Here is a 27,469-nt window from a genome sequence, read left to right as displayed (position 1 = left end):
ATTCCCTTCCATCCTTGTATGAGATACAATTTGACGAAGGAATTGTCTGTCAAAATGTTTTCAGTAATAGAATCATTTAAAATCCAAATTTTAATACTTACAAATAACATGACACAAATGCAGACACAAAGAAAATACTTGAATCCGACATTCCATCTTACAAAGAAAAGCATTAAAAAAAACGGTTTGATTTCAATGGAAATCCCAGAGTGTGTGCAGTTCTGATGCAGAGGAACTGAATGATTTGGAGCACACCTACAAACCCCCCCACCCACCCTCACCCCTCCCCCCACCCCCCCTCACCACCACCACCACCACATGTTTTAGACAGCTCGACTATGGGAATCAACATTGGAAATATTTTTCTTTTTAAAAAGAATGTAGGATATAGTTTGGGAATAAGTCAATTTTCAAATGTGTTAAGCAGAAGTTTCAACGATCATAATAGAAGAATGAAGCGCTTCATCAATAGCAGCGAGACTTCACAAAGCCAATGACTCCTGCTATAATCAGCGCCGTTTGTAGTGTGCCCGATGTGCATTGAAGGTTGAGTTATTTCATGGGTGCCGCAAAGAACACATGTCCCGTTTATTGCACCACAAGTCCACAAAGTGCAAGATGGGCTGGCTCAGTCGTTTCACAAATCACCATAAAGAAATCATACATCTTTCAACAGCATTATGCATCCAATATTTAGACTGTAACAAGGTAAATATCCAATTGTTGCCGAGGCTTCATGCTTTTTGAACTTTTTATAATCTCCAATTGTTATTCAGTTAACAAGATATTTCATTTCGGAATAAACAAGAGGAAAAATAATTGAGCAGGCACGGTAGATAACAAGCCCACTCTTCAACAGGGCCCGTGGTTTTAGGTACCAAGGCTCTACCTTGAATAAGAAATATACAGCATAGAATGCGACAGCAAAGAAGTGTCCGATCAGAAGCATTGGTTCAGGAGAAAGCCTAAAAGAAAGAGAAATCAATTAGATTGTTGCATGTATTTTAAGGGGCAAAGTCACCACCAGCTTGACGTCAGGCCAGATGACAAGTTTTTAGTTTAGTTTAGTTTAGAGATACAGCGCGGAAACAGGCCCTTTGGCCCACCGAGCTTGCACCAACCAGCGATCCCCGCACATTAACACTATCCTACACACACACACAGTAGGGACAATTTTACACATACCAAATATACAAACCCAAGCCAATTAACCTACAAACCTGTACGTCTTTGGAGTGTGGGAGGAAACCGAAGTTCTCAGAGATATCCCATGCAGTCACGGGGAGAACGTACAAACTCCATACAGACGGCATCTCTGCCGCTGTAAGGCAGCAACTCTACCGCTGCACCACTGTGCCGCACTTAGTTGTAGAATTATATCCCCAGTATTACAGAACTGACTCACTTTTCTTCTAACAAGGTTGCATCTCAGGAGCCTTGTCTTGGAGAAGAAAAATCACCCTTATTTGCCATGTTACTCATTGTATCTTGATTAATAATTAACTTTGTAATTTGAGTCATAATGTTTATGTATTTTATGCCCACAGTTCTGCTTTTAAATATTACCCGTTCTTAATATTAACAATCACCCAATTACTTTGGGTGTCTCAAATTCATTAAAATGAAGCGCTGAATGGAGGCCAGGTAAACAAAGAAACAGACAAATAGGTGCAGGAGGAGGCCATTTGGCCCTACGAGCCAGCACCGCCATTCATTGTGATCATGGCTGATCATCCACAATCAGTAACCCATGCCTGCCTTCTCCCCATATCCCTTGATTCCGCTAGCCCCCCAGAGCTCTATCTAACTCTCTTTTAAATTCATCCAGTGAATTGGCCTCTACTGCCTACTGTGGCAGAGAATTCCACAAATTCACAACTCTCTGGGCAAAAAGTTTTTTCTCATCTCAGTTTTAAATGGCCTCCCCTTTATTTGTAGACTGTGGCCCCTCGTTCTGGACTCGCCCAAATTTTGTACAATTCTATAAGATACCCTCTCATCCTTCTACAGTTCCAGTGAATACAAGCCCAATCTTTCCTCATGTGACAGTCCTGCCATCCCGGGGATTAACCTAGTGAACATATGCTGCACTGCCTCAATAGCAAGGATGTCCTTCCTCAAATTAGGAGACCAAAACTGCACACAATACTCCAGATGTTCTCACCAGGGCCCTGCACAACTGCAGAAGAACCTCTTTTCTCCTATACTCAAATCCTCTCGTTATAAAGGCCAACATGCCATTAGCTTTATTCACTGCCTGCATGTTTACTTTCAGTGACTGGTGTACAAGGACACCCAGGTCTCGTTGCACTATCTTTTTTCCTAATCTGACACCATTGAGATAATATCTGCCTCCTTGTTCTTGCCGCCAAAGTGGATTCACATTTACCTGCATTATACTGCACCTGCCATGCATCTGCCCACTCACTCAACCTGTCCAAGTCACCCTGCAACCTCCTAGCATCCTCTTTGCAGTTCACACTGCCACCCAGCTTTGTATCATCCGTAAATTTGCTAGTGTTACTTTTAATCCCATCATCTAAATCATTAATATATATTGTAAATAGTTGCGGCCCCAGCACCGAGCCTTGCGGCACTCCACTCACCACTGCCTGCCATTCTCACAGTGACCCGTTTATTCCTACTCTTTGTTTCCTGTCTGCCAACCAATTCTCTATCCATGTCAATATCCATATCCATGTCAACATCTAATTTTGCCTACTAATCTCCTGTGTGGGATGTTATCAAAGGCTTTCTGAAAGTCCAGATACACTACATCCACTGGCTCTCCTTCATCCATTTTACTTGTCACATCCTCAAAAAATTCCAGAAGATTAGTCAAGCAGATTTCCCCTTCATAAATCCATGCTGTCTTGGACCAATCCTTTCACTGCTATCCAAATGCGCCATTATTACTTCTTTAATAATTGACTCCAGCATCTTCCCCATCACTGATGTCAGGATAACTGGTCTATAATTCCCAGTTTTCTCTCACTCCTTTCTTGAAAAGTGGGATAACATTAGCTACCCTCCAATCCACAGGAACTGATCCTGAATCTATAGAACATTGAAAAATGATCACCAATGCATCTGGGACCATCAGACCCTGGGGATTTATCAGCTTTCAGTCCCTTCAGTCTACCCAGTACTATTTCTCACCTAACACAAATTTCTTCCAATTCTTCTGTCTCCCTAGATCCTCTGTCCTCCAGTACATCTGGTAAATTGTTTGTGTCTTCTTCAGTGAAGACAGAACCAAGTACCTGTTCAACTCTTCTGCCATTTCCTTGTTCCCCATAATAATTCCCAGTTTCTGCCTTCAACGGACCCACATTTGTCTTTACTAATCTTTTTCTCTTAACATACCTAAAGAAGCTTTTACAATCCATCTATATATATTCTTGACCAGCTTATCCTTGTACTTCATCATTTCACCAAGTATTGCCCTTTTTGTTACCTTCTGTTTGTCCTTTGAAAGCTTCTCACTACTCTTTGCTATGTTATACACCTTTGCTTTTAGTTTTATCCCATCCCTAACTTCCCTTGTCAGCCACGGTAGCCTCTTACTGCCTTTAGAATCTTTTTTCCTCTTTGCAATGAAATGTTCCTGCATCTTCTGGATTATGCCCAGGAATTCCTGTCATTGCTGATCCAACGTCATTCGTGCTAGGATCTAATATTTTGAGGAGCATAACGAAAACACCCTATCTTTAAGGTTAAAGAGCAAACTAAGAAAGCAACATTTGGTGGATGCTGGACATTTGTGGAAAATAAAATAGAGGTACCTCTGTAGAATGGGAATCAGTGTCTAATTACCAGAGTATTGGGTTACTCAACCACTTCATATGGAGTGCAGAGAAGTTAAATTAAAAATCCTACTGCTGCAGAACAGCTCCCCCCTCTGGTTTTACTCTCAAGCTGCAGACCCATAGCATGAGCAGCTTCAGTGTGCTTATCAAGTGAATTCTGCCTTTGAGCTTAATACAGATACGTGCGAGGTGTTGCATTTTGGAAAACCCAGGGCCCTGAGGATGTCATAGACCAGGGGGATCTAGGAGTGCAGGTACAGAGTTCCTTGAAACTGGTGTCACAGGGAGACAGGGTGGTCAAGAAGGCTTTTGGTACATTGGCCTACATCAGTAAGGGTATCAAGTACAGATGTTGGGCTGTGATGTTACTGTAGTACAAAATGTTGGCAAGACCATGTTTGTAGCATTGTGTTCAGTTTTGGTCACGCTGCTATAGGAAGGATAGAATCAGAGAGTGATAGTGTGGAAACAGGCCCTTCGGCCCAACACCCACATCGGCCAACATGTCCCAGCTACAATAGTCCTACCTGCCTGCATTAGGTCCATATCCCTCCAATCCTGTCCTATCCATGTACCTGTATAACTCTTAAATGTTGGGGTAGTTCCTGCCTCAACTACCTACTCTGGCAGCTTGGTCTATACACCCACCACCCTTTGTGTGAAAACATTTCCCCTCAGATTCCTATTAAATCTTTTTCCCTTCTCCTTAAACCTATGTTCTCTGGTCCTCGATTCATTTACTCTGGGCAAGGGACTCTGCATCTACCCGATCTATTCCTCTCATGATTTTATACACCTCAATAAGATCACCCCTCATCCTCTTGCGCTCCAAGGAATATAGTCCCAGCCTATTCAACCTCTCCCTATAGCTCAGACCCTCTAGCCCAGGCAACATCCTTTTAAATCTCATCTGTACCCTTCCCAGCTTGACAACATCTTTCCTATAACATGGTGCCCAGAACTGAACACAATACTCTAAATGCGGTCTCACCAATATCTTACACAACAGCAACATGACCTCCGAATTTCTATACTCAATACCAGGACTGATGTTAAGCTAGAAACAATGCAATGATGATTTACAAGGGATGTTGCCAGGACTTGAGGGATTGAGCTTTAGAGAGGTTGGGCAGGCTAGGACAATTCCTTGGAGCACAGGAGGATAAGCGGTGATCTTACAGAGGTGTATAGGATATAGATAGGGGCATAGATAGGGTAAAGGCAAAGTCTTTTATCTAGAGTAGGGGAATCAAGAACAAGGAGACATAGGTTTAAGGCGAGAAGAGAAAGATATACGTGATAGGAACCCGAGGGGCACATTTTTTCAAGGTGGTTATATAGAACAAGCTGCCAGAGGAGGTAGTAGGGTCAGGTGCTATAGCAACATTTAACAGACATTTTGACAGGTACTTAGATAGGAGAGGTTTGGAAGGGATATGGGCCAAACATGGACGAGTGTGGGTGGGGTATCCTGGTCAGCATGGGCAGGTTGGGCCGAAGGACCCGTTTCCATGCAGTATAACTCTATGAGATAGTAAGATTTTCACCAGGATATTCATGGTGGCTTCTTTAGGTTAGAGGATCCCATCACAAAGTAGGAGTGACCGAATGGTAAATATATTTGTGATCTCTGAACTACCTGAACTATTTAGGCACGCTGATGAAAACTATTGCATGCACATTGCCTCAAGAAAGTGGAGTTGCCTTCCTTTTTATACAGATGAGTGACCTCCATTATTCCCTCCTTTATCCTTGAGCGGTCCTACCTTCTTCCTGGTTACCCTCTTGTTTTTAATGTAGCTTTGAGATTTTATGGGGAGAAGGCAGGCACGGGTTATTGATAGGGGATGATCAGCCATGATCACAATGAATGGCGGTGCTGGCTCGAAGGGCCGAATGGCCTCCTCCTGCACCTATTTTCTATGTTTCTATGTTATCTAATCCATTTTACCAAAGCCTTTTTGTGGTTCCTTTTTGGCCCGAATAATTGCCTGCTTGAGTTCCTTCCTCCTTTCTTTATAATCCTTAAAGGCCCTGTCTGATTCCATCCCCTTAAACCCCATTCCCCCACCCATCACTGCCTTTCAGTCACAATTCAGAAAATAGTCTCCAAAAGGGTTTTCCCAACACTAGTAACAACATTAGAACTTACACAGACAGAAGACCTACTGGCCCCGACACACATTGCCCTCCCAATTTGAAGTAATGAAAACAAGCCATCCGGAGCTGGTGCAAAGAATCTGAAATAAAATAATGATATTTAATGTGTTTAATATATTGTTGACGTATAGCATTCTATGTAGGCATCCACTACAAGGATGTGAATAAACTTCACACGAAGAATACATTCAAAATGTTAGGGCACAAATAAGTTAATAATAATAATAATAAATTTTATTTATGGGCGCCTTTCAAGAGTCTCAAGGACACCTTACAAAAATTTAGCAAGTAGAGGAAAAACATGTTTAAAGACAGAATTCAATTCAAAACACAATATGAGGCAATTCAAGCACAGATGAAAAGGGAGGGGGACGTGGGGCTAAGGATAGGCAGAGGTGAAGAGATGGGTCTTGAGGCGGGACTGGAAGATGGTGAGGGACACGGAATTGCGGATCAGTTGGGGGAGGGAGTTCCAGAGCCTGGGAGCTGCCCTGGAGAAGGCTCTGTCCCCAAAACTGCGTTAAAGAAAAAGCACATCCACTGAAATCATGACAGCAATTCCTTAATACAGTTAAATCTTTTCAACATTTATTCAATGATACAGTTAACACGATTTAAAAAAAATTATTGTTCCTATTAAAAAGCAGAATGCACCAGGAATGAACACCAGAGTAAAATCAAATGCTAATCCGTAAAGGAGGATGTACAATACAAGGGTGGGTATAAAAATATTTCCTTTGCGGGAACATTTGTGGAACAAGGAGTCACAGTTTATTAAAAAGGGTAGAGTTTTTGGAGATGAGGCATTTTATTTTATTCTCAGAGGCTCATAGGTCTTTGGATTTTTGTTTCCTCTTGGCGTCTGAGCTTACATGCTTATTTGGCATCGAAGATCCCATTCATGCCAGTGGTCCAGATGGAGCAACTCCATTACCCCTGCAACTTCTCTGTCATTAGGGGAGTTAATGATAGAGAGCATTCTATCATTAGATCAGATGATAAATTTATATCTAATCATAGAATGCTGTCATCAGCATTCTAATGTTAACTACATTGCTAATCGATGTCATTGTTAGCATTATAACAAGGATACTAAACTAGAGCTTAACATTTGTAGTTGGAATGTTACTAGAGAGTATTCTAAGGGATAGGTTTTCAGGCATTTGGACGGACAAGGGCTAATTAGGGATAGTCAACATGGTTTTGTACGTGGAAGGTCATGTCTCACAAATCTGATTGATTTTTTTGAATGCGACCAAAATGGTTGATGAGGGCAGAGCTGTAGATGTTGTATACATGGATTTCAGTAAAGGCATTTGACAAGGTTCCACATGGTAGGCTGCTCTGGAATGTTAGATTGCATGTAATCCAAGGAAAGATAGCTGAATGGATAGCAAATTGGCTCTATGGAAGGAAGCAGAGGGTGATGGTGGAAGGTAGCTTCTCGGACTGGAGGCCTGTGACTAGTGGTGTGCTTCAGGGACCGGTGCTGGGTCTGTTACTATTTGTCATCGACATCAATGATTTGGATGAGAACATACAGGGCAAGATTAGCAAGTTTGCTGATGATGCAAAACTGGGTGGTTTTGCAGATAGTGAAGAAGGTTGTGAAAGATTGCAGCAAGATCTAGATCAATTGCCCAGGTGGGCTGAGGAATGGTTGATGGAATTTAATACAGAGAAGTGTGAGTTGTTGCATTTTGGGACATCTAATTAGGGCAGGACCTACACAGTGAATGCTCGGCTTCTGGGGAGTGTTGTAGAGCAGAGGAATCTAGGAGTACAGGTGCATGGTTCCTTGAAGGTCAAGTCGCAGGTGGATAAGGTGGTCAAAAAGGCCTTTGGCACATTGGCCTTCAGCAGTCAGAGTATAGAGTATAGAAGTTGGGAGGGCATGTTGCAGTTGTATAAGACATTGGTGAGTGCATTTAGAATATTGTGTTCAGTTCTGGGCACCATGTTATAGGAAAGATATTGTCAAGCTTGAAAGGGTTCAGAGAAGATTTACGAGGATGTTGCCAGGACTAGAGGCTATGAGCTATAGGGAGAGTTTGAGAAGGCTGGGTCTCTATTCTTTGGAGAGCATGAGGATGAGGGGTGGTCTCATAGAGGTGTATAAAATCATGAGAGGAATAAATCAGGTAGATGCACAGTCTCTTGCCCAGAGGAGGGACATCGAGGACCAGAGGACATAGGTTCAAGGTGAAGGGGGAAAGATTTAATAGGAATCTGAGGGGTAACTTTTTCACACAAAGGGTGATGGGTGTATGGAACAAGCTGCCCATTGAGGTAGTTGAGGCTGGGACTATCCCAATGTTTAAGAAACAGTTAGACAGGTACATGGATAGGAGAGGTTTGGAGGGATATGGACCAAGTGCAAGTAGGTGGGACTAATGTAGCTAGGACATGTAGGCCGATGTGGAAAAATTGGGCCGAAGGGCCTGTTTCCACACTGTATCACTGTGACTAATGCTATGGTGCTATTGCTAACATTATCATGATAGTATTATCATCCATGCTGCTATTAATGCTAACTCCCCTTTGCATCTAACTTCCCTTTGGTTCTTTTGCCACTTGCTTACACTGAGGGATAACTTTACAGTTCCCAATTCGCCTACAAACATCTCTTTGGGATCTAGGAGAAAAATCAGAGCACAAGGATAACTTGCAAACTCCAAACAGGCAACATCTGTGGTCAGAGTGAATGCGGGTCCTAAAGAATATGCAGGAGCATCACTAAGTGCTGTGTTACTCTTACCATCTGTAGCAGCAAAAAGTTCATATAGAGCTTGAGCCAGAATATTCACCACAAAGGAATGGGATTTCTTCCTTGCCCAGTGAAATCTTTTCTTGGCCTGTAAAAGAAAAATACTTGCGTAAAAATTATTTTCGTTAATGTTTCTCCAAGACAAACTTGCTATCCAAACACTATGCTCAGTTTTCAAAGGTACACAAAATTACTGGAGAAACTCAGCGGGTGCAGCAGCATCTATGGAGCGAAGGAAATAGGCGACGTTTCGGGCTGAAACCCTTCTTCAGACTGATGGGGGGTGGGGAAGAAGGAAGGAAAAGGGGAGGAGGAGGAGGAGCCCGAGGGCGGGCAGATGGGAGGAGACAGCTAGAGGGTTAAGGAAGGGGAGGAGACAGCAAGGGCTAGCAAAATTGGGAGAATTCAATGTTAATGCCATCCGGACGCAAGGTCCCCAGACGGAATATGAGGTGCTGTTCCTCCAATTTCCGCTGTTGCTCACTCTGGCAATGGAGGAGACCCAGGACAGAGAGGTCGGATTGGGAATGGGAGGGGGAGTTGAAGTGCTGAGCCACCGGGAGTTCAGGTAGGTTATTGCGGACTGAGCGGAGGTGTTCGGCGAAACGATCGCCCAACCTACGCTTAGTCTCCCCGCTTGTCAATTTAAGTTCACCTGTCCCTTCTCTCTCCTAGCTTTTCTTCCCCCCCCCCCCCCTCCTCTCCCCCCCCCCCCCCCCCCCCCCCTCCTGCCTACAGTCTGAAGAAGGATCCTGACCCAAAACGTACACAATCCATGTTCTCCAGGGATGCTGCTTGACCTGTGGAGTTATTTCAGCACTTTGGCTTTTTCGGTGCTTGAATTCATTGGTCTTTAACAAAGAGAAATTGGTAAAAGCTTTCTTAAGGCCAGACAGGATTTTTTTTTCTTATTGTTTCTCTTATAAAACCATAGGATTATAATAAACGTCAACTGGGCACAATTTATATTTTAATTTATCTGCTTTATGAATGTAAGAGGGGTCTGATTTTTATCCCTGGCTTTTGTCCAGCCATTAAAACCCGCCCCCTCACCTGGATTCACCAATTACCTGCCAAACTTTGCCCTGACCCTCTTCTCTTCCAGCTTTCTTCCCCCCACCCCTGAAATCAGTCTGTAGAAGGGTCCTAACCCAAAACGTCTACGTTCTCCAGGGATACCGCCTGATTCACTGTTACTCCAGCATTTTGTGTCCTTCTTTGGAAACCAGCATCTGCAGTTCATCATTTCCAAATTATGGAAGGTTCTTATTTGCAGTGGCCTGAACTTTCACAGGATTGTGCAAATTTGTTACGATTTCAGTGGGCAATGCGGGGAATCCATATTCCCCGCATTGGACAAATTTTCAGCCATTGGCAATTGAACAAATTTTCAGCCATTGCTGGTGAGTTCTGCCAATCTCCTACAACAGTCTTCATCAACTGTAAAAATCATAAACTGGTTCCATCTTGCAGAATTACAAAAGGGAAGAAGGTGCAGGAGCAACCTCCAAGTTTAAGAGCAGCTCATTTCCATCACCATCAGGCCCCTTTGCTGTTTGTGGCTTAGATCAACAATTTGGATGAGAATGTACAAGGCATGATTAGTAAGTTCGCAGATGACACTAAAGTGGGTGGTATCCTAGATAGCAAAGATGGTTAGCAAAAATGGTCAGCAGGATCTTGATCAGTTGGTCAAGTGGGCTAAAGAATGGTTGATGCAGATAAGAGCAGGGTTTTGCATTTTGGGAAGTCAAACCAGGGTAGGACCGTCTCAATGAAGGATATGGTTCTGAGGAGTAGTGTGGGGCAGAGGGATCCAAGTGTTCAGATACATAATTCCTTGAAAGTGGTGGCACAGGTAGATAGAGTGATCAAGAAGGATTTCGGCACATTAGCCTTCATCAGTCCGGGTACTGAGTATAGAAGTTTGGATGGTAAACAAAAGATGCCGGAGAAACTCAGCAGGCGAGGCAGCATCTATGGAGAGAAGGAATTGGCGAGGTTTTGGGTCGAGATCCTTCTTCAGATTTTTCCAGCTTCTGCACTTCTTTCTCAAACAAATAAGTTTGGATGTTATGTCACAATTGTGCAAGATGTTGGTGAGTATTATGTTCAGTTTTGGTCATCGTGCTATAGGAAATATTTTGTTAAGCTGGAAAGAGCGCAGAGAAGATTTGTGAGGATATTGCCGGGACTTGAGGGCCTGAGTTGTATTCAGAGGGTGGGCAGGCTAGGACATTACTCCTTAGAGCGCAGGAGGATGAGAGGGTGATCTTATGGAGGTGTACAAGACCATGAGGGGAATAGATAGGGTGGATGCACAGAGCATTTTACCCAGTAGAGGTCCTGGGTTTAAGGCGAGAGGGGAAAGACTCAATAGGAATCTGAGGGGCAAACTTTCCACACAGAATGTGGTGGGTATATGGAATGAACTGTCAGAGGAGGTAGCTGAGGCAGCTACTATAACAACATTTAAAAGACGTTTGGACAGATACATGGTCTGGAGAGGGATACGAGCCAAACACAGGCTAGTGGGACTAGTGTAGATGGGACATCTTGGGCCGCAGGGTCTGTTTCCCTGCTATATAACTCTGACAAACCCAACCACAAACCTCTCTCAGTTACAAACTACTGTGGATTTTGTACAAGGTTGATCCACACAGTTTGGCTACACTGTTATGATCTGGTTACCGAGAATAACATAATTAACTGTATTATTTATTTGTTGTGTTGTTGCATTAATGTACCTATAAAACAGGAGTATGTTATAATGTCATTGCTCCAGTCCTGGTGCAAATGACATTGAAGCACTCGTGACCCACCTGCAGTAGTGCATCATTATCATGGAGATCCGGAATGCTCAACAGCAGACTTTTCCATATCCTCACGTCATTTAGTACAACGCTCATCCCACCTCCTGTCAGAGGGTGACGCATGTTATACGCATCACCTAAAAGCAGCACACCTGGGTAGAAAAGATATTACAATGTCTACATTATATTCACCAATAATAATCTTACTTCATCAGGAAGTGTACTAGGACATTAGGAAATGGTCACAATTTTGGTCAAATCGTTGTTTCATTAATTGGATTTAGCAAATGATAGTTAGCCATATATCACAAATTTCAAATTCAAGGCCTTTTAAGAACCCAATAAATAATTAACCATGTGATTCATTCGTAGGTTTGCTCTGCCCAACTAGAACTGAAAATGCATGGTCCATGAGGAGAGTATCGTGATGGAACAAGAGTCCTTTTCATTCTTCAGTAAATTCTGAATGGAAAAAAAGATTGACTTTGAACCAAGGACTTGAGGGTTTTTTTTTACAATAACTGTGAATGTTTTACAGAAGTAATATTGTGATAGATTCACATTAATGTGCAGCCCTGTGGAACAGCGATAGAGTTGCTGCCTTACAGCACTAGAGACCCGGGTTCAATCCTGAATACAGTTGCTATCTGTATGGAGTTTGTACGTTCTCCCTGTGACCAAGACTAAGAGATGCTGCCTGTCTTGCTGAATTACCCCAGCATTTTGTGTTTACCTCCCTGTGACCACGTGGGTTTCCTCCAGGTGCTCCGGTTTCCTCCCCCATTCCAAAGACATGCAGGTGGGTAGGTTAATTGGCTACTGTAAATGTCCCGAGTGTGCAGGATAGAACTAGAGTAGGGGAGATGACGGTCGGCGTGGACTGGTTGGGCTGAAGGACTTGTTGCCGCGCTGTATCTCTAAACTAAAACTAAGTTTAAGGAAAAGATACCTTTATCACAGTTTAAGGATAAGGGGGAAATCTTTTAGGACCGAGATGAGAAAAACATTTTTCACACAGAGAGTGGTGAATCTGTGGAATTCTCTGCCACAGAAGGTAGTTGAGGCCAGTTCATTGGCTATATTTAAGAGGGAGTTAGATGTGGCCCTTGTGGCTAAAGGGATCAGGGGGTATGGAGAGAATGCAGGTACAGGATACCAAGTTGGATGATCAGCCATGATCATATTAAATGGCGGTGCAGGCTCGATGGGCCGAATGGCCTACTCCTGCACCTATTTTCTATGTTTCTATCAGTTAATGCATTTGTAATCACATTTAGTCATAATCTTGGACAAAATATATAATTTCACATTTAAAGTTCATCAGGAATTCAGGCAGTGCTGTTTATTGAACAACACTTCAAAGGACTTCAAAGATAGCAAGCAAGAGCAAAAATACTTTACCATATGTTGAAGCATACATTTTGCAAAGTCTCCGAAAAAAAATAAATTCAAATCACAACAAATTTACCTGCAATATTATCTGCATTGATTTTAAAATAGGAAAAGCCACAGAGTGCTTTCAGACACCTGATTTTTCTCCTGTTTAAATTAATGAAAGCAAACCCATGCGACTTTTTTTCGGTTATTTGCAGCTGTACCTGATTTGTTCACTGGAGACGGAGGGAGAAAGCTCGCAGGCATTGTCCTTAGACGATCATTCTGAATTGCAAGCAGGAATGGTTGTTTTATGTGGTCTGTTAAAGAGAAATAAGGATCTAGTATAAAGCTTACAGGCCCAGCATTAAGCACACATTTGAAAGCCTTGATTACGTTCCAGTTCAATAAAATTGTGTGTCACATGCTGCCACTTGCAGATCATTGGTTTAATTGAGACAGAACAAGGGTGGCACGGTGGCATAGCAGTAGAGTTGCTGCCACACAGTGCCCAAATTTTGATCTTGACTATGGGAGCCGTCTGTATGTTCTCCCTATTTTTCCGGGTGCTCCGGTTTCATCCCACAAGACGTACAGGTTTGCAGGTTAATAGGCTTCCGTAAGTTGCAAAATTGTCCCCAGTATGTACAGTTGTGTTAATGTACGGGGTGATTGCTGGTTGGCGTGGCCTTGGGTCTAAAGTCTAAAGAATCACACCAGATTGTAATATATCCTATGTGTAAGTTTGGGAGTTACTTACTACTCGGGACATGCCTATTTAAATTGTACATACATTTATTTTGAAAATATAATTGTGATGAGTGTCTGCCCAGTTTCCCTGCTTTGTTTTCCCCATAGCTACCTTTGCTGTGGTGAGAGTTTATAAAATGACCATATTCTGATTTCATAGGTGAAAATTAACCCCACGAAATATAGACCGCAAGGTCAAACGTGCGTTGTCAAAAACTGTGGGGACGTCATTGGTTCATTCAATAAATGGGAGACATGTGGGCTAACCAGGCCAAGGATAACAAAGGGAAAAATAGGCCTAAACTTACAATTTTAAAACAATCATCCACCATTTTACCTGGAAGCTGTGGATGGATCTTCTCAATCATGTAATCTTTAAGATGTCTTGGCATTTCCCCTCTGATGTCCACTAGTACCCTTGTTTCGTTGGATGAAATTTGGTAGACAAGAATAGGGCTAGGGTCGGCAAGGATAAGTTCTGCATAGTTAGGTTTGAATTGTGGCACGTCCTATAACCATAAACACAAACATGAAACTATTTGATTTTTAAAATTATGGTATTGATAGATAGCAGTACACCAGGCAACCATTCAGCTTAATGCATTGATTTAAGAGTGTAAATATTTGCTAACTATTTTTAAAGTCCAAGATTCTAGGAAACTCTCAGAGAAAGCACAATGCTGTTTTGGAAAAAAATTAACATGAGATCAGAAAACAATGTTCAAGGTCACGAATCTGAAGACAACAAAATGTCAATTTTTCAGGGCTTTATGACTGGGTTCATCTTGATATCGTCTTGGTGGGATGATAGAAACATAGAAAATAGGAGCAGGAGTAGGCCATTCGGCCCTTCGAGCCTGCACCGCCATTCAATATGATCATGGCTGATCATCCAACTCAGTATCCTGTACCTGCCTTCTCTCCATACCCCCTGATCCCTTTAGCCACAAGGGCCACATCTAACTCCCTCTTAAATATAGCCAATGAACTGGCCTCAACTACCTTCTGTGGCAGAGAATTCCAGAGATTCACCACTCTCTGTGTGAAATTTTTTTTTCTCATCTCGGTCCTAAAAGATTTCCCCCTTATCCTTAAACTGTGACCCCTTGTTCTGGACTTCCCCAACATCGGGAACAATCTTCCTGCATCTAGCCTGTCCAACCCCTTAAGAATTTTGTAAGTTTCTATAAGATCCCCCTCAATCTTCTAAATTCTAGCGAGTACAAGCCAAGTCTATCCAGTCTTTCTTCATATGAATGTCCTGACATCCCAGGAATCAGTCTGGTGAACCTTCTCTGTACTCCCTCTATGGCAATAATGTCCTTCCTCAGATTAGGAGACCAAAACTGTACGCAATCCTCCAGGTGTGGTCTCACCAAGGCCCTGTACAACTGCAGTAGAACCTCCCTGCTCCTATACTCAAATCCTTTTGCTATGAATGCTAACATACCAATCGCTTTCTTCACTGCCTGCTGCACCTGCATGCCTACTTTCAATGACTGGTGTACCATGACACCCAGGTCTCGTTGCATTTCCCCTTTTCCTAATTGGCCACCATGGCAAAATATTTCTGACGCTTTCTCCAGTATTTGGTCTTATCTTCCACTGAGGTTACAATGGTCATTGGGGACATTTACGCCTATTTTCTGTATTAAATCACTTTCAGTCATGGGAAAGTGCCCACCCCTCTCAATTTACATCACCACAAGCAAATGGTACAATCACAAATTCCACATGCATGGTTCTGATGCTGTAGATGGACAGTAGAGGATGCAGGGTGATGGGAGAGTTTATTTTTCTCTACTCACTGATGTCACTGATTTTAAAGCCCTCGATTCACATCCATTTCTACTCATATTCATAACTACTATGTATACACGTATCCAAATAGCATTCTGGTATTTTAATTAGATGAGGTGTAAAAACAATACGAAGCACGTTTGAACAATCTTACCTTCATTATGAAACCAACAAAATGAGATGAGACGCTGACTTTGGTCTTCACCAGGTTTTTCCTGAATTTAGAGAAGTGTCCATCAGCAACCACAGTCAATGGACTGGACAGTTCCTGGAATTAGAAAGACTTTTGATTATGTTTTAATGTTTTATGTTTAATTATGTTTTAATATGTGAATCACCCAATGTATTGAGGTGCCATGTTTCAATTATGACAAAGTAGCCTGAATAAGTTTTTATATCTGACGAATCTCTAGAAATAAGTGCCAGGACAACATGCTTTGTATCATTATCACATACCACTGATGCAATGTTGAGTTCAGGACATATCAAGGATCAACTCTGGAACCTCATTGGCCTGACGAACCATCAAATTATTATGTCTATTTATTCAGTGAAAGTTCATCAAAGCATTCAGCTCAGTATTAGGATGTTTTGAAATGTTATGCTTTCATAAGAAAATACATACGTAGTCTGATCCCTACCAAATATAACTTTTTACTGAATTGCAAATAATATATAGCATATAGAATATTAATGAAGGGATATTTTTGCTATCCTTTGAGATACTTAAAAATTATATTTTCAAAGGCCAGAGCACATACAGAGGATGATTCATTGATACAAGTTGTCCACATTACTACATTTTTAGGCAATAAAACAAGAACAAATATCACTTTGAATTCAACACAGGAACTGTTAAGCTTTATAAATGGGAAAGGATTTTTATGTGTACATTATTTTTGCCATCACATGCTACTGCACATCCAGACTGCAGGGTTAACTATTCAGATAAAAAAATGTACAAACCTTTATCGCTCCACTTTCTTTTTCTCTGTATTGGACTCCTGTAACTCTCCCATCTTCCTCCAATAAATGTGTCACGGTTCCTTCAATGAACTTTACACTGGAACACAACCATTGAGATGTTCGACAATTTCAATTTTAGACAAGCATAATATAAAAAATATTACATTAGCAACTACCCAGATTCCAACAGTATCTTGTGTCAACAAACTTTTGGTAGTGTATCAATTCTTCATCAGGATTTTTCAGCTGCTGCCAAATATTGTATTGACTATAGAATTTGTAATGACACGTTCAAAGATCAGCAAATGTCTTGATACTTGCACGTTTATTTTCTCACATTTTTGTGACTGCCTTAATGATTGGCAGAATAATTATACCCAATACACGTGGGTGGACCTGAATCGGAAGGGGAACCAATATCCTTGCTGGCAGCCTCGCGAGTGCTGTGCGGGTGGGTTTAAGCTAGAGTTGCAGGGGTATCGGAGCCAGAGCAGCTGGTTTGTACGTGGAGGGACTGATGGGAAGATAAAGATAATGAACAAGTTTCAAAGGAAGAAAAAACAGAAACAGGTTAATGAACACGATGAGACTGGTGGGATGAACACGTTTATTGCAATGCAAGGAATATTATAGGTAACGCGGATAAGCTCAGAGTCTTGGTCAGTGCATGGAACTATGATGTTGTGGCCATTACAGAGACTGGCAGCTCAACGTTCCATGGTTTTGATGTTTCAAACATAATAGAGGGGATAGAATAAATGCAGCAGTTGCAATGCTGTTCAGGGAGACTATCCCAGCTGGATTCAGAGAGCTCATACTGGAGGGATCATCCACCAAAGCAAAATGGATACAACTGGGTAATATGAAAGGTACAATCACTCTGATGGATTATACAATAGGCCTCCTATAACCAAATGTGAGAGAAGCAAAGGATTGTCATTATGGGTAACTTCCCTAATATTGACTGGGACTTCCTTAGAACAAGCATCTAAGACCAGATAGACTTTATTAGGTTCCCGAAACAGTGTGGCTAGTCCAACTGGACGAAATACCATATTGGACCTGGTATTGGGAAATGGGCTTGGCCATTGAGGTGATTGGAGAGCATTGTGGGAACAGTGTTCACAACATGTCTCAAGATAGCTATAAAGATAAGACTGGACCTCAGGGAAAATACCAAATTGAAGTGGGACAAATAGGATAGCAGTGCTTAAGAAACCTTTACCTAGTCACATGATTACGCAGGCAATGGAGGGACAATGGAGTATGTGCAAGCAGGAAGCATTATTTTAAGTAGGCATCGTTCAGCAATGACACTGTGGGCTAAAGGCCCTGTTCTTGTGCTGCATTGTTCCATGGAAATTGTGAACCAATAATGAGTCTCTAAGGAACGCTTACTTTGGCTCAGCCATTGCAGTATTTCTCAGGCCCATTATGAAATGTCCGTGGTGAAATGCTGTCCCACATTGCACCTGGCCATCTTCATTCAGAGGATAAGGGATTTCCACCTGTGTCTTGCTCTCCATGTCATGGATGACATAACCTTTGACGCTGCAACCATCATGACCTTCAACTGCACCTGGTCAAGGAGAAAGCATGGAATATAGAAAGCCTTTCGGGAACAACTTGATAATTAAAAACCCTCAATTGTAAGGTGAGCTGGAAAAGAAAATCATCCTCCAGAGACAAGTGCATTAGATACATGATTCAGGCCATGAAATGATCTAAGAAAATATTCATTTTCCCCATCTGTCAGAAATATTGGTATTGTACATTAATAGTCCAGCCACATCTTTCTGCAACCCTCTCCTATTGCAATATATTAAGATTGGGGCAAGGTTTAACTATATTTCTGGCTGAGTTGATTTCAATTGTTCAACTGAAAACTAAACTTTTGGTATAATTTGCAGTATACTTATTACTTACCTTTCCACGTTCTCCAGAGATGCTGCCCGGCCTGCTGACCTCCAGCACGGTGTACTGTTTTCTAAAAAATTAGTTATCTGTCTGTTTGCTGTGCAAAAATGAATAAGTAATAGAATGATCAATTCTCTACACTATTTAATTGTGCATGAGGGAGAATTCATTCATTAAAATCAGGTAAAATGGTTTTCTAATATATTCTCAAAGCATTGAGCATCAGAAGACAATGTTAGGTCAAGCCATTCTTTCGCAAAATTTCAATGGCCTGCAAGCGATTTATTTATTATGAAGGATGCAGAGTGACGCTCGTCAATTTATTCCTAAACTTTCCCCACTCCCCTCCAAGGAAGTAAAGGAAGAACCTACATGCCATATTAAGCAGAATATTAATAGAATGGTTATATTATCAAACCCATGCAGAAACCAAGATGTTAATATCTAAGATCCAAGTACTTTGGTTCATTGCTACTAGGAATAGTTTATTCCTTTTTAGGGTAGAGAACAAAGGGATACTCAAAGCAACATCTAGAATTATAAATGGAGCAGTTTGTGTTTGAGTGCACTGGTTATTTGAGCTGGATGAAAACTATTCCACAGTGAATCATTCACGTCCCTTTCACAATACTATTGTAAGCGAAGAAATGCTTTTGAACCATCAATCCTCTTTTTGTGTGGGAAACATGCAGTCAATATTTGCACAGCAAACAGACAGATAACTTTAATTTTTTAGAAAAAACTACACAGTGCTGGAGGACAGCAGGTCAGGCAGCATCTCTGGAGAACGTGGAAAGGTAATGCTTCGGGTCAGGATCTTTCTTCAGACTCAATTTCGGAAATGCTGATTGAAACTAACGGCAGACCTGAAACAAGGGATAATGCCCTTCGCTTAAATAGCAAAACGGTATCCTTGGCATCCAGCAGAGAGTGAAGATGATGTATCAGTCCAAAAGCTCACATCTCTAAGGTTGCAGCCTTCTCTCAGTGCTGCACTGCAGCATCAGCCTTGCACTCAAATTTCTGGAATAGGTTTGGAAAAATCGAGGCTTCTGGCTTAGAGGGAAGAGTGCAACCAACAGGAGCATGGCAGGGAAAACTAAAGGCAAGAGGAATCAATCCAAATTTAAATTGAAAGTGAGCAAGTCTCCCCCAAGGTTTTTTCATTTTGCAGTGAGTCATTGCAAGAATATGCAATTTGTAGAGATTTTCTTCTTGCCTGAAAGGAAACTGGATTTGTTTCTGTAACTAGAAACAATATTGGAGGAAGTAGGTTAGGACCATACATTTCATGTGATCTGTGAATGAGGTCTCTTGCAGTACATACACTGTGCAATTATTTCTTCCCCCCCCCCCCCCAGACTGATGTGTTTTTTTTTCTCCCCACGTTTGTTGGGCCTGGGATGTTGGTTGTTGGTGCACATACAGGCTAGATGGAACACAAACAATGAATTGCTTTTGCTGCCTTTCTTCATAAACTTTCTAAGTAAAACATCAAAGTTAGACAGGAACAGATTAATGTTTTGTTTCAAACCTTTCAGTTATGTTAAACCCCTATTTCCTCCACTTGCACTTTATATTTTATATTACTTTTACATCTAAGTCAAGTTATGTATTTTTAAATAAATAAAGCACTCAAAGTTGCAGGTGAAATGTTCAAATGTCTATTGTTATGGTTTAATTATTTCCATTTCTTGCAAATATTTAGAGCCCTTAAGAGCCAATCTTATAGTACCTCCAAGACCGAGTGCCTTCAATGCCTGATATCCGCCAGGCTGCAACAACTCCCCAACAATCCTGTCTGGCTCTTTCAGGTCTCTCTCAATCACTGTCACGTTCCTCCCATCCCTCGCAAGAACAGCGGCCATAGCGGAACCAAGGACGCCAGAGCCCACTATGATGATCTCTGGATCATCTTGGGAAGATGTTCTGGTGCTTGACGAGTATTCTGAGAAGGTGGCAGTTCTTTTCTTTTGCTGTATTCAAGAGAGAAGGAGAGAAAATCTTCAGTTTTCTCATTTACTGACATAAATATATTTATGTCTGCCTGCTATACATGTTATTGGCTGAAACTCGAAGCATAACTGGAAACAACCTCATTTCTCATTACATGTCCCCATGAGCTCTGCTGGTGATATACCAAGAATCCAAAAAGCCCAGTGAAATATAAGGAGATAACACAACCTTTATTTGGCCATTTTAATGCAAGAATCCTGTAAAATTATCTTCCCCAGTACGATCATCAAAGTCATGACAAAGTCATGACAGTCCTTCCGAAAAATTATTATTGATTATATGTTGGCAAAACAGTCTCTTGCAATATCCCTTGCAGTGGTCCCAGTTATCATCTATTCTCAATTAGTGGCATCAGATATGGTTGTAATTATGGAATCACAGAGTCTTACAACACAAAAACAGGACTTTGGCCCACAATGTTCAGGCTGACAATCACATAATCATTTACCAGCACTTTCCCATAATAATCTTAATAATTCAAGTGTTTGACCAGAGTCTCTGCTTCTTCACCTTCACCAGACAGAACATTCCAAACTTCAATTACCCTCTCCTGCGAGATGTTTCCTCAAATCTCCTGCAGACCTCTTTACTCCCTACCTTAAACCTATGTCTTCTCTTATCGACATCTCTGACAATCTACTATTTTTTTGGAAATCCCAATAATTCGGCAACTGATTCAATTTCCTGCACTCCCTTTAAAACTCACAGGGACATAGTTTCCCGTGATTCCATAAAAACTCAGATGGTTCACTGGAAAAATTATTATCCAACTGTACAAATCTAAGGAATTGATTTTATAAAAGCATTTTGCTGCGTTAATTTGAGTAATAGCCAGTTGTCCAGTGAGTCTGCCAGAGTCCCAATGGTGATGGATTACTGTATCCCAACATTAATGGAATTCATTCAGCAACTCAGAGTATAGATCAGCTATAGTGTAGAGCTGAAGTCTAAAGAGTCCAAACAGAAAATATAGTCTCCATTAAATTAGCTTTCAGCTAAAGTAACAGCCGAGGGATCTTTATTTTCCAACATGATCTGGAGACTTAAGTGCATGAGTGAGTATGAATAAACAGAGGTCAAGATACACTGCATTTTCTCCCCATCATCATGTAGTCTGCGTGTAATAACTTTTTGTGCTCAGACTTTGAAGAATGGCGGTCACAGTGGCGCAGCGCTAGAGTTGCTGCCTTACAGCGAATGCAGCGCCGGAGACCAGGGTTCGATCCCGACTATGGGTGCTGTCTGTACGGAGTTTGTACGCTCTCCCCGTGACCTGCGTGGGTTTTCTCCGAGATCTTCGTTTTTTTCCCACACTCCAAAGGCGTACAGGTTCCTCCCACACTCTAAAGACGTACTGGTCGGTGCGAACCCGGTGGGCCGAAGGGCCTGTTTCTGCGCTGTTATTCTAAACTAAACTAAACGCCAATAAATTTGCCGGCAGGTAGCACTGGAAACAAGACAATAGGGACGTTAGAGAAAGTGATAAAATGATAGAGCTTCAAGAGTGTTCTATTATCATATTTCCTAAAAGGGAACAATTAAATTCTTACTTACAGTAACACAACAGATATGCAAACATATAATTGAATATATATATATATATATATATATATATATGTGTGTGTGTGTGTGTGTGTGTGTGTGTGTGTGTGTGTGAATAAAATACAGAATATAAAACAAAGCATATATTAATACTAATAATAGTACAAAGAACAAAAAAAAACAATACCCCCAAGTCCATGTAGTTGATAGCTGATTTGGAGGTTGTAGTGTTAAATTGCCTGATGTTTGGAGAGAAGCTGCTGCTCTTGAACATTTTAGTTTTCAGGCTCCCATACCTTCTTCCCGGTGGCAGGAGTGAAATGAGAGCATGACCAGAGCGGTGTGCGCTTCTGATGAAGCTGGCTGCCTTTTTGAAGCTGTGACTCCTGTAGATCCTTTCGAATATGGGGAGGTCAGTACCCGTGATGGACTGGGCAGTGTACACAACTTTTTGCAATCTTCTTCGTATTTGGGCGTTTGAGTTGCCAATCCAGGCCGTCGTGCAATCAGTCAATATGCTCTCAACCGTACATCTGTAAATGTTCAAGGAAGTATTTGTTGACATACTGAATCTCCTCAATCTTGTAAGGAAGTGGAGGCATTGATGGACTTTCTTTATGGTTGCATCAATGTGCTGGGTCCAGGACAAATCTCCAGAGATATGCACACCCAAAAATTTGAGGTTTTTGACTCTCTCCTGTTGATGAAGACGGACGGGTCTGTGGATCTTCGACCTTCCTCTTCCAAAGTCAACAATCAGATCCTTGGTTTTACCGACATTGAGAGCAAGGTTGGTGTTCTGGCCAGTGGCGGACTGGCAAGGGTGTCAGCTTGCCCGATGGCAAGTGGGCTCCTGATGAAGTGATAGCAAGTGATGGCAAGTGGGCACCTGTTAAATGATAGCATTGTAGTTGTGGGTGGGCCCCCTTTGTCTCCTGGCAACCAATATTTTTAGACCCAGTCCGCCACTGGTTCTGGCACCATTTGGTCAATGGATTAATCTCCCTCCTCTACCCTGAATTTGTCCATCAACATTGGTGTCACCAACGAATTTGAAGACAGAGTTGGAACTTTGTTCGGCTACACAGTCATGAGTATAGAGTACACGGAGCAAGCAGCTTCTGGGTGTTAAGTTATGCTCTTTGTTTCTCACTTACACAAGCTGTACCACAAGTCTCAACAGGCTTGACTGATGGGTCTGGAACTAGGGTAGGTCATTTAGGATGGATCTTAAATTTCCTCACACAGAGGGTACTGAATCTTTGGAAATCTCTACTCTGGAGTGGTGGAGGTGGGGTGGAAGGGGGTCATGATCATTGAATTAATTCAAAACAAAGAATGATAGATTTCTGGAGATTCAGGAAATCAAGGCACATGGAGTTATGCAGGAAATATTGTTGAGGAAGACAATCAATCAAAATCTTGGCGAACAGCAGAGCAAGCTTGAAAGTCCAAATAGCCTACTCCTATTATTCTGAACGATCTGTTGTAATTGCCATATTTGTATGTGCCTGTGAACTTAATGTATAAAAAAACAACATAACTGCAAGTTTTTGAAAACAAAACTTCCATGATAAGTTTGCCTGAGCAAAAGATGAATACCACACTCCCAGAAACAGGACTGTGAATGTTGGAGCCACTATGGTGCAGCTAGCAGTCACTCTCTCACAGCTCATGACACTTGAATCCAGGTCCTGACTGTGTGGAGCTTGCACATTCTCTGTGATTGTGACACATTGTGACATCCCAGAGAAATTGTTCCTAGATTTACAGGGGCGGGGGGGGGGGGGGGGGGGGGGGGGGGGGGGGGGGGGGATTAGTGTAAACATGGAGTTGATGGTCTGCATGGAGCCGGTGGGCTGTATACCTCTGACCATGAAATTGATCCACTGGTTTTTTTTGTCATGCATCATCTCTGTAACTCTTCTCCAAAATCCTGCCACATCTATTTAAAAAGTGTACATGATGTCTCAGTTTATGGACATGTCCCAAATGACATCACCTCCAACATTTATGGCAGCACACAATAGTAGCTATTAGAGTAGCTACTTAATTGTGTCAGAGACTGGGGTTTAATCCTGACACTGCTATCTGTGCAGAATTAGAATCGGGTTATACAGCATAGAATAGATCCCTCGCTGACCACATCTATGCTAGCCATCATACCCATCAATGTTAGTGCCCCGCCTGCTTCAATCCCATATTCCTCTATCCCCTGCTCATTCAAGTGCCTGTGAAGATATCTCTTAAATTATCTACTTAGAAAAGTAAGGGAAGAGATTTCAGGAGCCGTGACAAAGACCTTGCAGCCACTCTAGCCATAGGCGAGGTCCCATAGGACTGGAGAGGAGCCAATGTTTTTCCATTCTTTACAAAGGAAAGTGGAGATAAACCTGGGGTCATTAGTGGTGTGTCTCACGCCAGCTCCTTGAAAATGGCAACATGGGTAGATAGAGTGGTCAAGGCAGCAGATGGTATGCACTCCTACATTGGTGAGGCATTGAGTTCAAGTCAGGATGTGATGTTGCAGCTTCTAAGACCTTAGTTCGGCTGCATTTTGCAGTATTGCATGCATTTAATGATCGTCCCATTACAGAAAGGATGTGGAGGCTTTGAAAAGGGTGTAGAAGAGGTTTACCGGAATACTGACTGGAATAGGTAGTATTAGCTTAAAATGAAAAGTTGGACAAACTTGGATTGTTTTCTTGGGAACATCAGAGGCTGAGGGGAGGCCAGATGGAAGTGTACAAAGTTACGAGAGGCATACATTGGGGCGATATGGTGGAGGCAGATATGATAGTGGTGTCTAAGTGGGTTTTACATGGGTATGCAGGAAATTGAGGAATATGGATTATGCATGCAGATGAGATAAGTTTTTCTTGAATTCAGGGCTGAGTTGTGTGCCAAAGATCTATTCCTGTGCTATACATTGCTATGTTCTAAATGTTGTTGGTGTTCCTGCCTCACTGACAGCTCTATCCAGATACCAACTACCCCGTAAAAATATTTCCTCTCAAACCCCCTTTAAACAGCCTTCTCTCATCTTAAATTAATGCTTTTAGACACCCTAAGATGGGAAATAAACACTGGCTATCCAATATCTGTGTCGCTCAAATTTATGTACCAGGGAAAAGACCTAGCTTTTCCAATTTTTCCTGTTAACAGGACCCCCATGGCCCCAATTCAGGCAACATCCTTGCGAACATCTTCCGCAGTCTCTCTAACTTAAATGACACCCTTCTTATGGTGTAAGTGTGCACAATACTCAAAGTACAGCTCAGCCAACATTTTGTATAACTATAACATTGTGTTCCTATTCTTATACTACTTGTTTCTTTTGTGACCATGTGAATTTCATCCTTGTGCTCCATCTTGACCTACATAACCAAAAGACGAGCAGTTTGGCAAGTTGATTGGCTATTGTAAATTGTCCCTTGTGGGTAGCTGAGTGGTGGAATCTGGTGAAAGCTGATGAGAATGTAGGAAGAATGAAGAAAAAGGAGGATTGTAGGTTGTCCAAATGTATGGCTGATGATTGGTGTGGACTTGTCCTGCTAGAACTCTGAGCACAGCTTAGAGTACTACACCAGAGCACCATCGTGAATTTGTGCTCAAGTCTAGACTGAGACTGGGACCCATAAAACCTCCGACTCAGAATAGTTTGCTACAAAGCAACATTGGAAACTCAGATGTGGCTGTTCCAAATTGAGTATCTGCACTATTGTGTTGAAATCATCTGATATTTTAAGGCACCATTCACTTGCCCTTGGTTTCTTGGTCCTCCAAAATATTCCAAATGGAATTTAAACTGGAGGTCGTGGAGGGAGGACTTAAGCCAGAAAGGGTTATTGGGAAGAAAGAGCTACTTTAAATTTAGTTGCATCTGGTTGGGTAACTATAGCCCGTCCCTTTAGACTGAACTGTCTATGCAATGGTGCTCACAATTATTAAACTTTTATAGTTAATAATTAATAATGAATAAGATATCACTAAATTTAAAGTTGGATCGTTGTTGCTCCTTCTCAACTTTCTTTTAAATAAAGAAAACTACTTCCTTGAAGAAAAGTCTCACTTAACATCGATATCCTTAGACATAAAACATGTATTAATATTTAGATAACCAATCTAAGAATAATAGTCTATTCGTCTATTCCCGCGGTGGTTTTTAACGATGTTATATATCAAACGTTATTTTTAAACCTTCGAATTGCCCATCATTCTTCACACGGCCAACTTTTGTTATTATAACAAAGAGGGGTAAACAAATTAATTTCCTAACAACTAATAATGCATCCACCGAATACTCCCTATGCTCATTAATTATTTCCGAAAATAGCGGTGTAGTGTTTCACAGCAACGGCGTATAGCGATTTTGTTTAAAATTGAAATGCGACTTCAGTTGTTGTTTTACAAATCTAGCTGGGAATCTACAACGAGAAAGCAAACATTAAATAAAAAGGTTGGTGAATATATTGCATGTTGTCAATACCTCCCCCTTATTTAAATGGTCACACACGGGGTTCTCCATCTCCTTACCTGCATTGCTTGGTCCTGCTCAGTGCTGTTGGAGTCTCTCGTTCCGCTGAAGAGCGAGTTTGCTAGGGGCAGGGATGAGAGGAGCTGGCAGATATAGCCCAGGTTGGAAGGCTGTTTTCGGCCCTTCCCTTGCCCACATCGGTAACGATAGGACAACAGTAACCCCAAGGAGAAAAATACCAGAAACGCCCCCAGCATCTCCTTGTTAGCGTAACTCACGTTCACCAAGTCATCGCACTTCTTGTAGACATAAGTAAAAGTAGCAATTCCTAGGAATGTCCACATTTTGCGTTTTTTGTTTAGATGCCCTAACTTTAATTGCACTTCAACAAATGTCCCAAACAACTATCATGTACAGATCAATTTAACAATTTATAGTCGCATCCCTCCATTCATATCATCAGCAATAAAAGTTCCCCGTGATTTCTTGCGCCTGATAATAATACATCTTCCGTCACTTCATCTTCGATTGATCAGTCACTGTGTCAGGGAAAGATAAATAAAATATAAAATTAGACATTGATGTCATTTGAAATCCAGCCTGTTCTTTTTCGGCTGAGAATTATGCATTATAACAGCGTTTACAATGTAATGATTGAATACCAAGTCTCTCCCCCATCCCCCTCATCCATCCCTTTACGATGCTTTTTGTTCGGGCTTCAATGTTACCAGAAGGCAGAGGACGTTCGGCCCATCGCACCTGTGCTATAACTGTATAGGGAGTCATTTAAAACAGAAATCCTCAGCCTACATACACTTTGAATCGGTGATTTCCCCCGGTGTGGGTCTTGCCGCTGGTTGAGGTTGATGAGGTGGAGGCAGCGACCACTGGACCCGCTGTGTCGCTGCTGCTGCTGTAGTCTCTCTCCCTCTAGTCCCGCCACCACCGCTGCTGTTGCTGCTGCTGCAGTCCCGCCCGCCGCCGCCGCAATTGAATGAGATGCAAATAAGGCCGTTGAGTGACAGCTCCTTGGAGCCGGCTCGGCCCCGCCCCTCGCCGCACTGCGGGCCAATGGCGG

General features: G+C 42.0%; 1 protein-coding gene across 1 annotated transcript; it reads right to left on the bottom strand.

Annotated features, from left to right (window-relative positions):
- Positions 1-377: 377 nt before the first annotated feature.
- Positions 378-27,411, bottom strand: sqle (squalene epoxidase). Its single transcript, XM_033019007.1, has 12 exons — positions 27,206-27,411; positions 26,451-26,930; positions 20,092-20,332; positions 17,838-18,018; positions 16,440-16,536; positions 15,628-15,741; positions 14,011-14,182; positions 13,148-13,243; positions 11,559-11,701; positions 8,728-8,824; positions 5,962-6,049; positions 378-965 (listed from the first exon to the last, which is right to left on the bottom strand). Exons 2-12 carry the CDS (start codon positions 26,733-26,735, stop codon positions 773-775), a joined length of 1,707 nt encoding a protein of 568 aa, XP_032874898.1. The 5' UTR covers positions 26,736-26,930; positions 27,206-27,411; the 3' UTR covers positions 378-772.
- Between the last annotated feature and the right edge of the window lie 58 nt (positions 27,412-27,469).

This window comes from Amblyraja radiata, chromosome 4 (genome assembly GCF_010909765.2).
Source record: "Amblyraja radiata isolate CabotCenter1 chromosome 4, sAmbRad1.1.pri, whole genome shotgun sequence".
NCBI classification, from domain to species: domain Eukaryota; kingdom Metazoa; phylum Chordata; class Chondrichthyes; order Rajiformes; family Rajidae; genus Amblyraja; species Amblyraja radiata.
This window is presented reverse-complemented; position numbering and strand designations above follow the sequence as displayed.

Coding starts and splice junctions, on each gene's coding strand:
- sqle (XM_033019007.1), bottom strand. CDS start 26,735: ATGTGGACATTCCTAGGAATTGCTACTTTTACTTATGTCTACAAGAAG. Junction 14,183..15,627: donor TTGTTGGTTTCATAATGAAG/GTAAGATTGTTC, acceptor TTATGGTTATAG/GACGTGCCACAATTCAAACC. Junction 6,050..8,727: donor ACTTTTTGCTGCTACAGATG/GTAAGAGTAACA, acceptor ATTTTATTTCAG/ATTCTTTGCACCAGCTCCGG.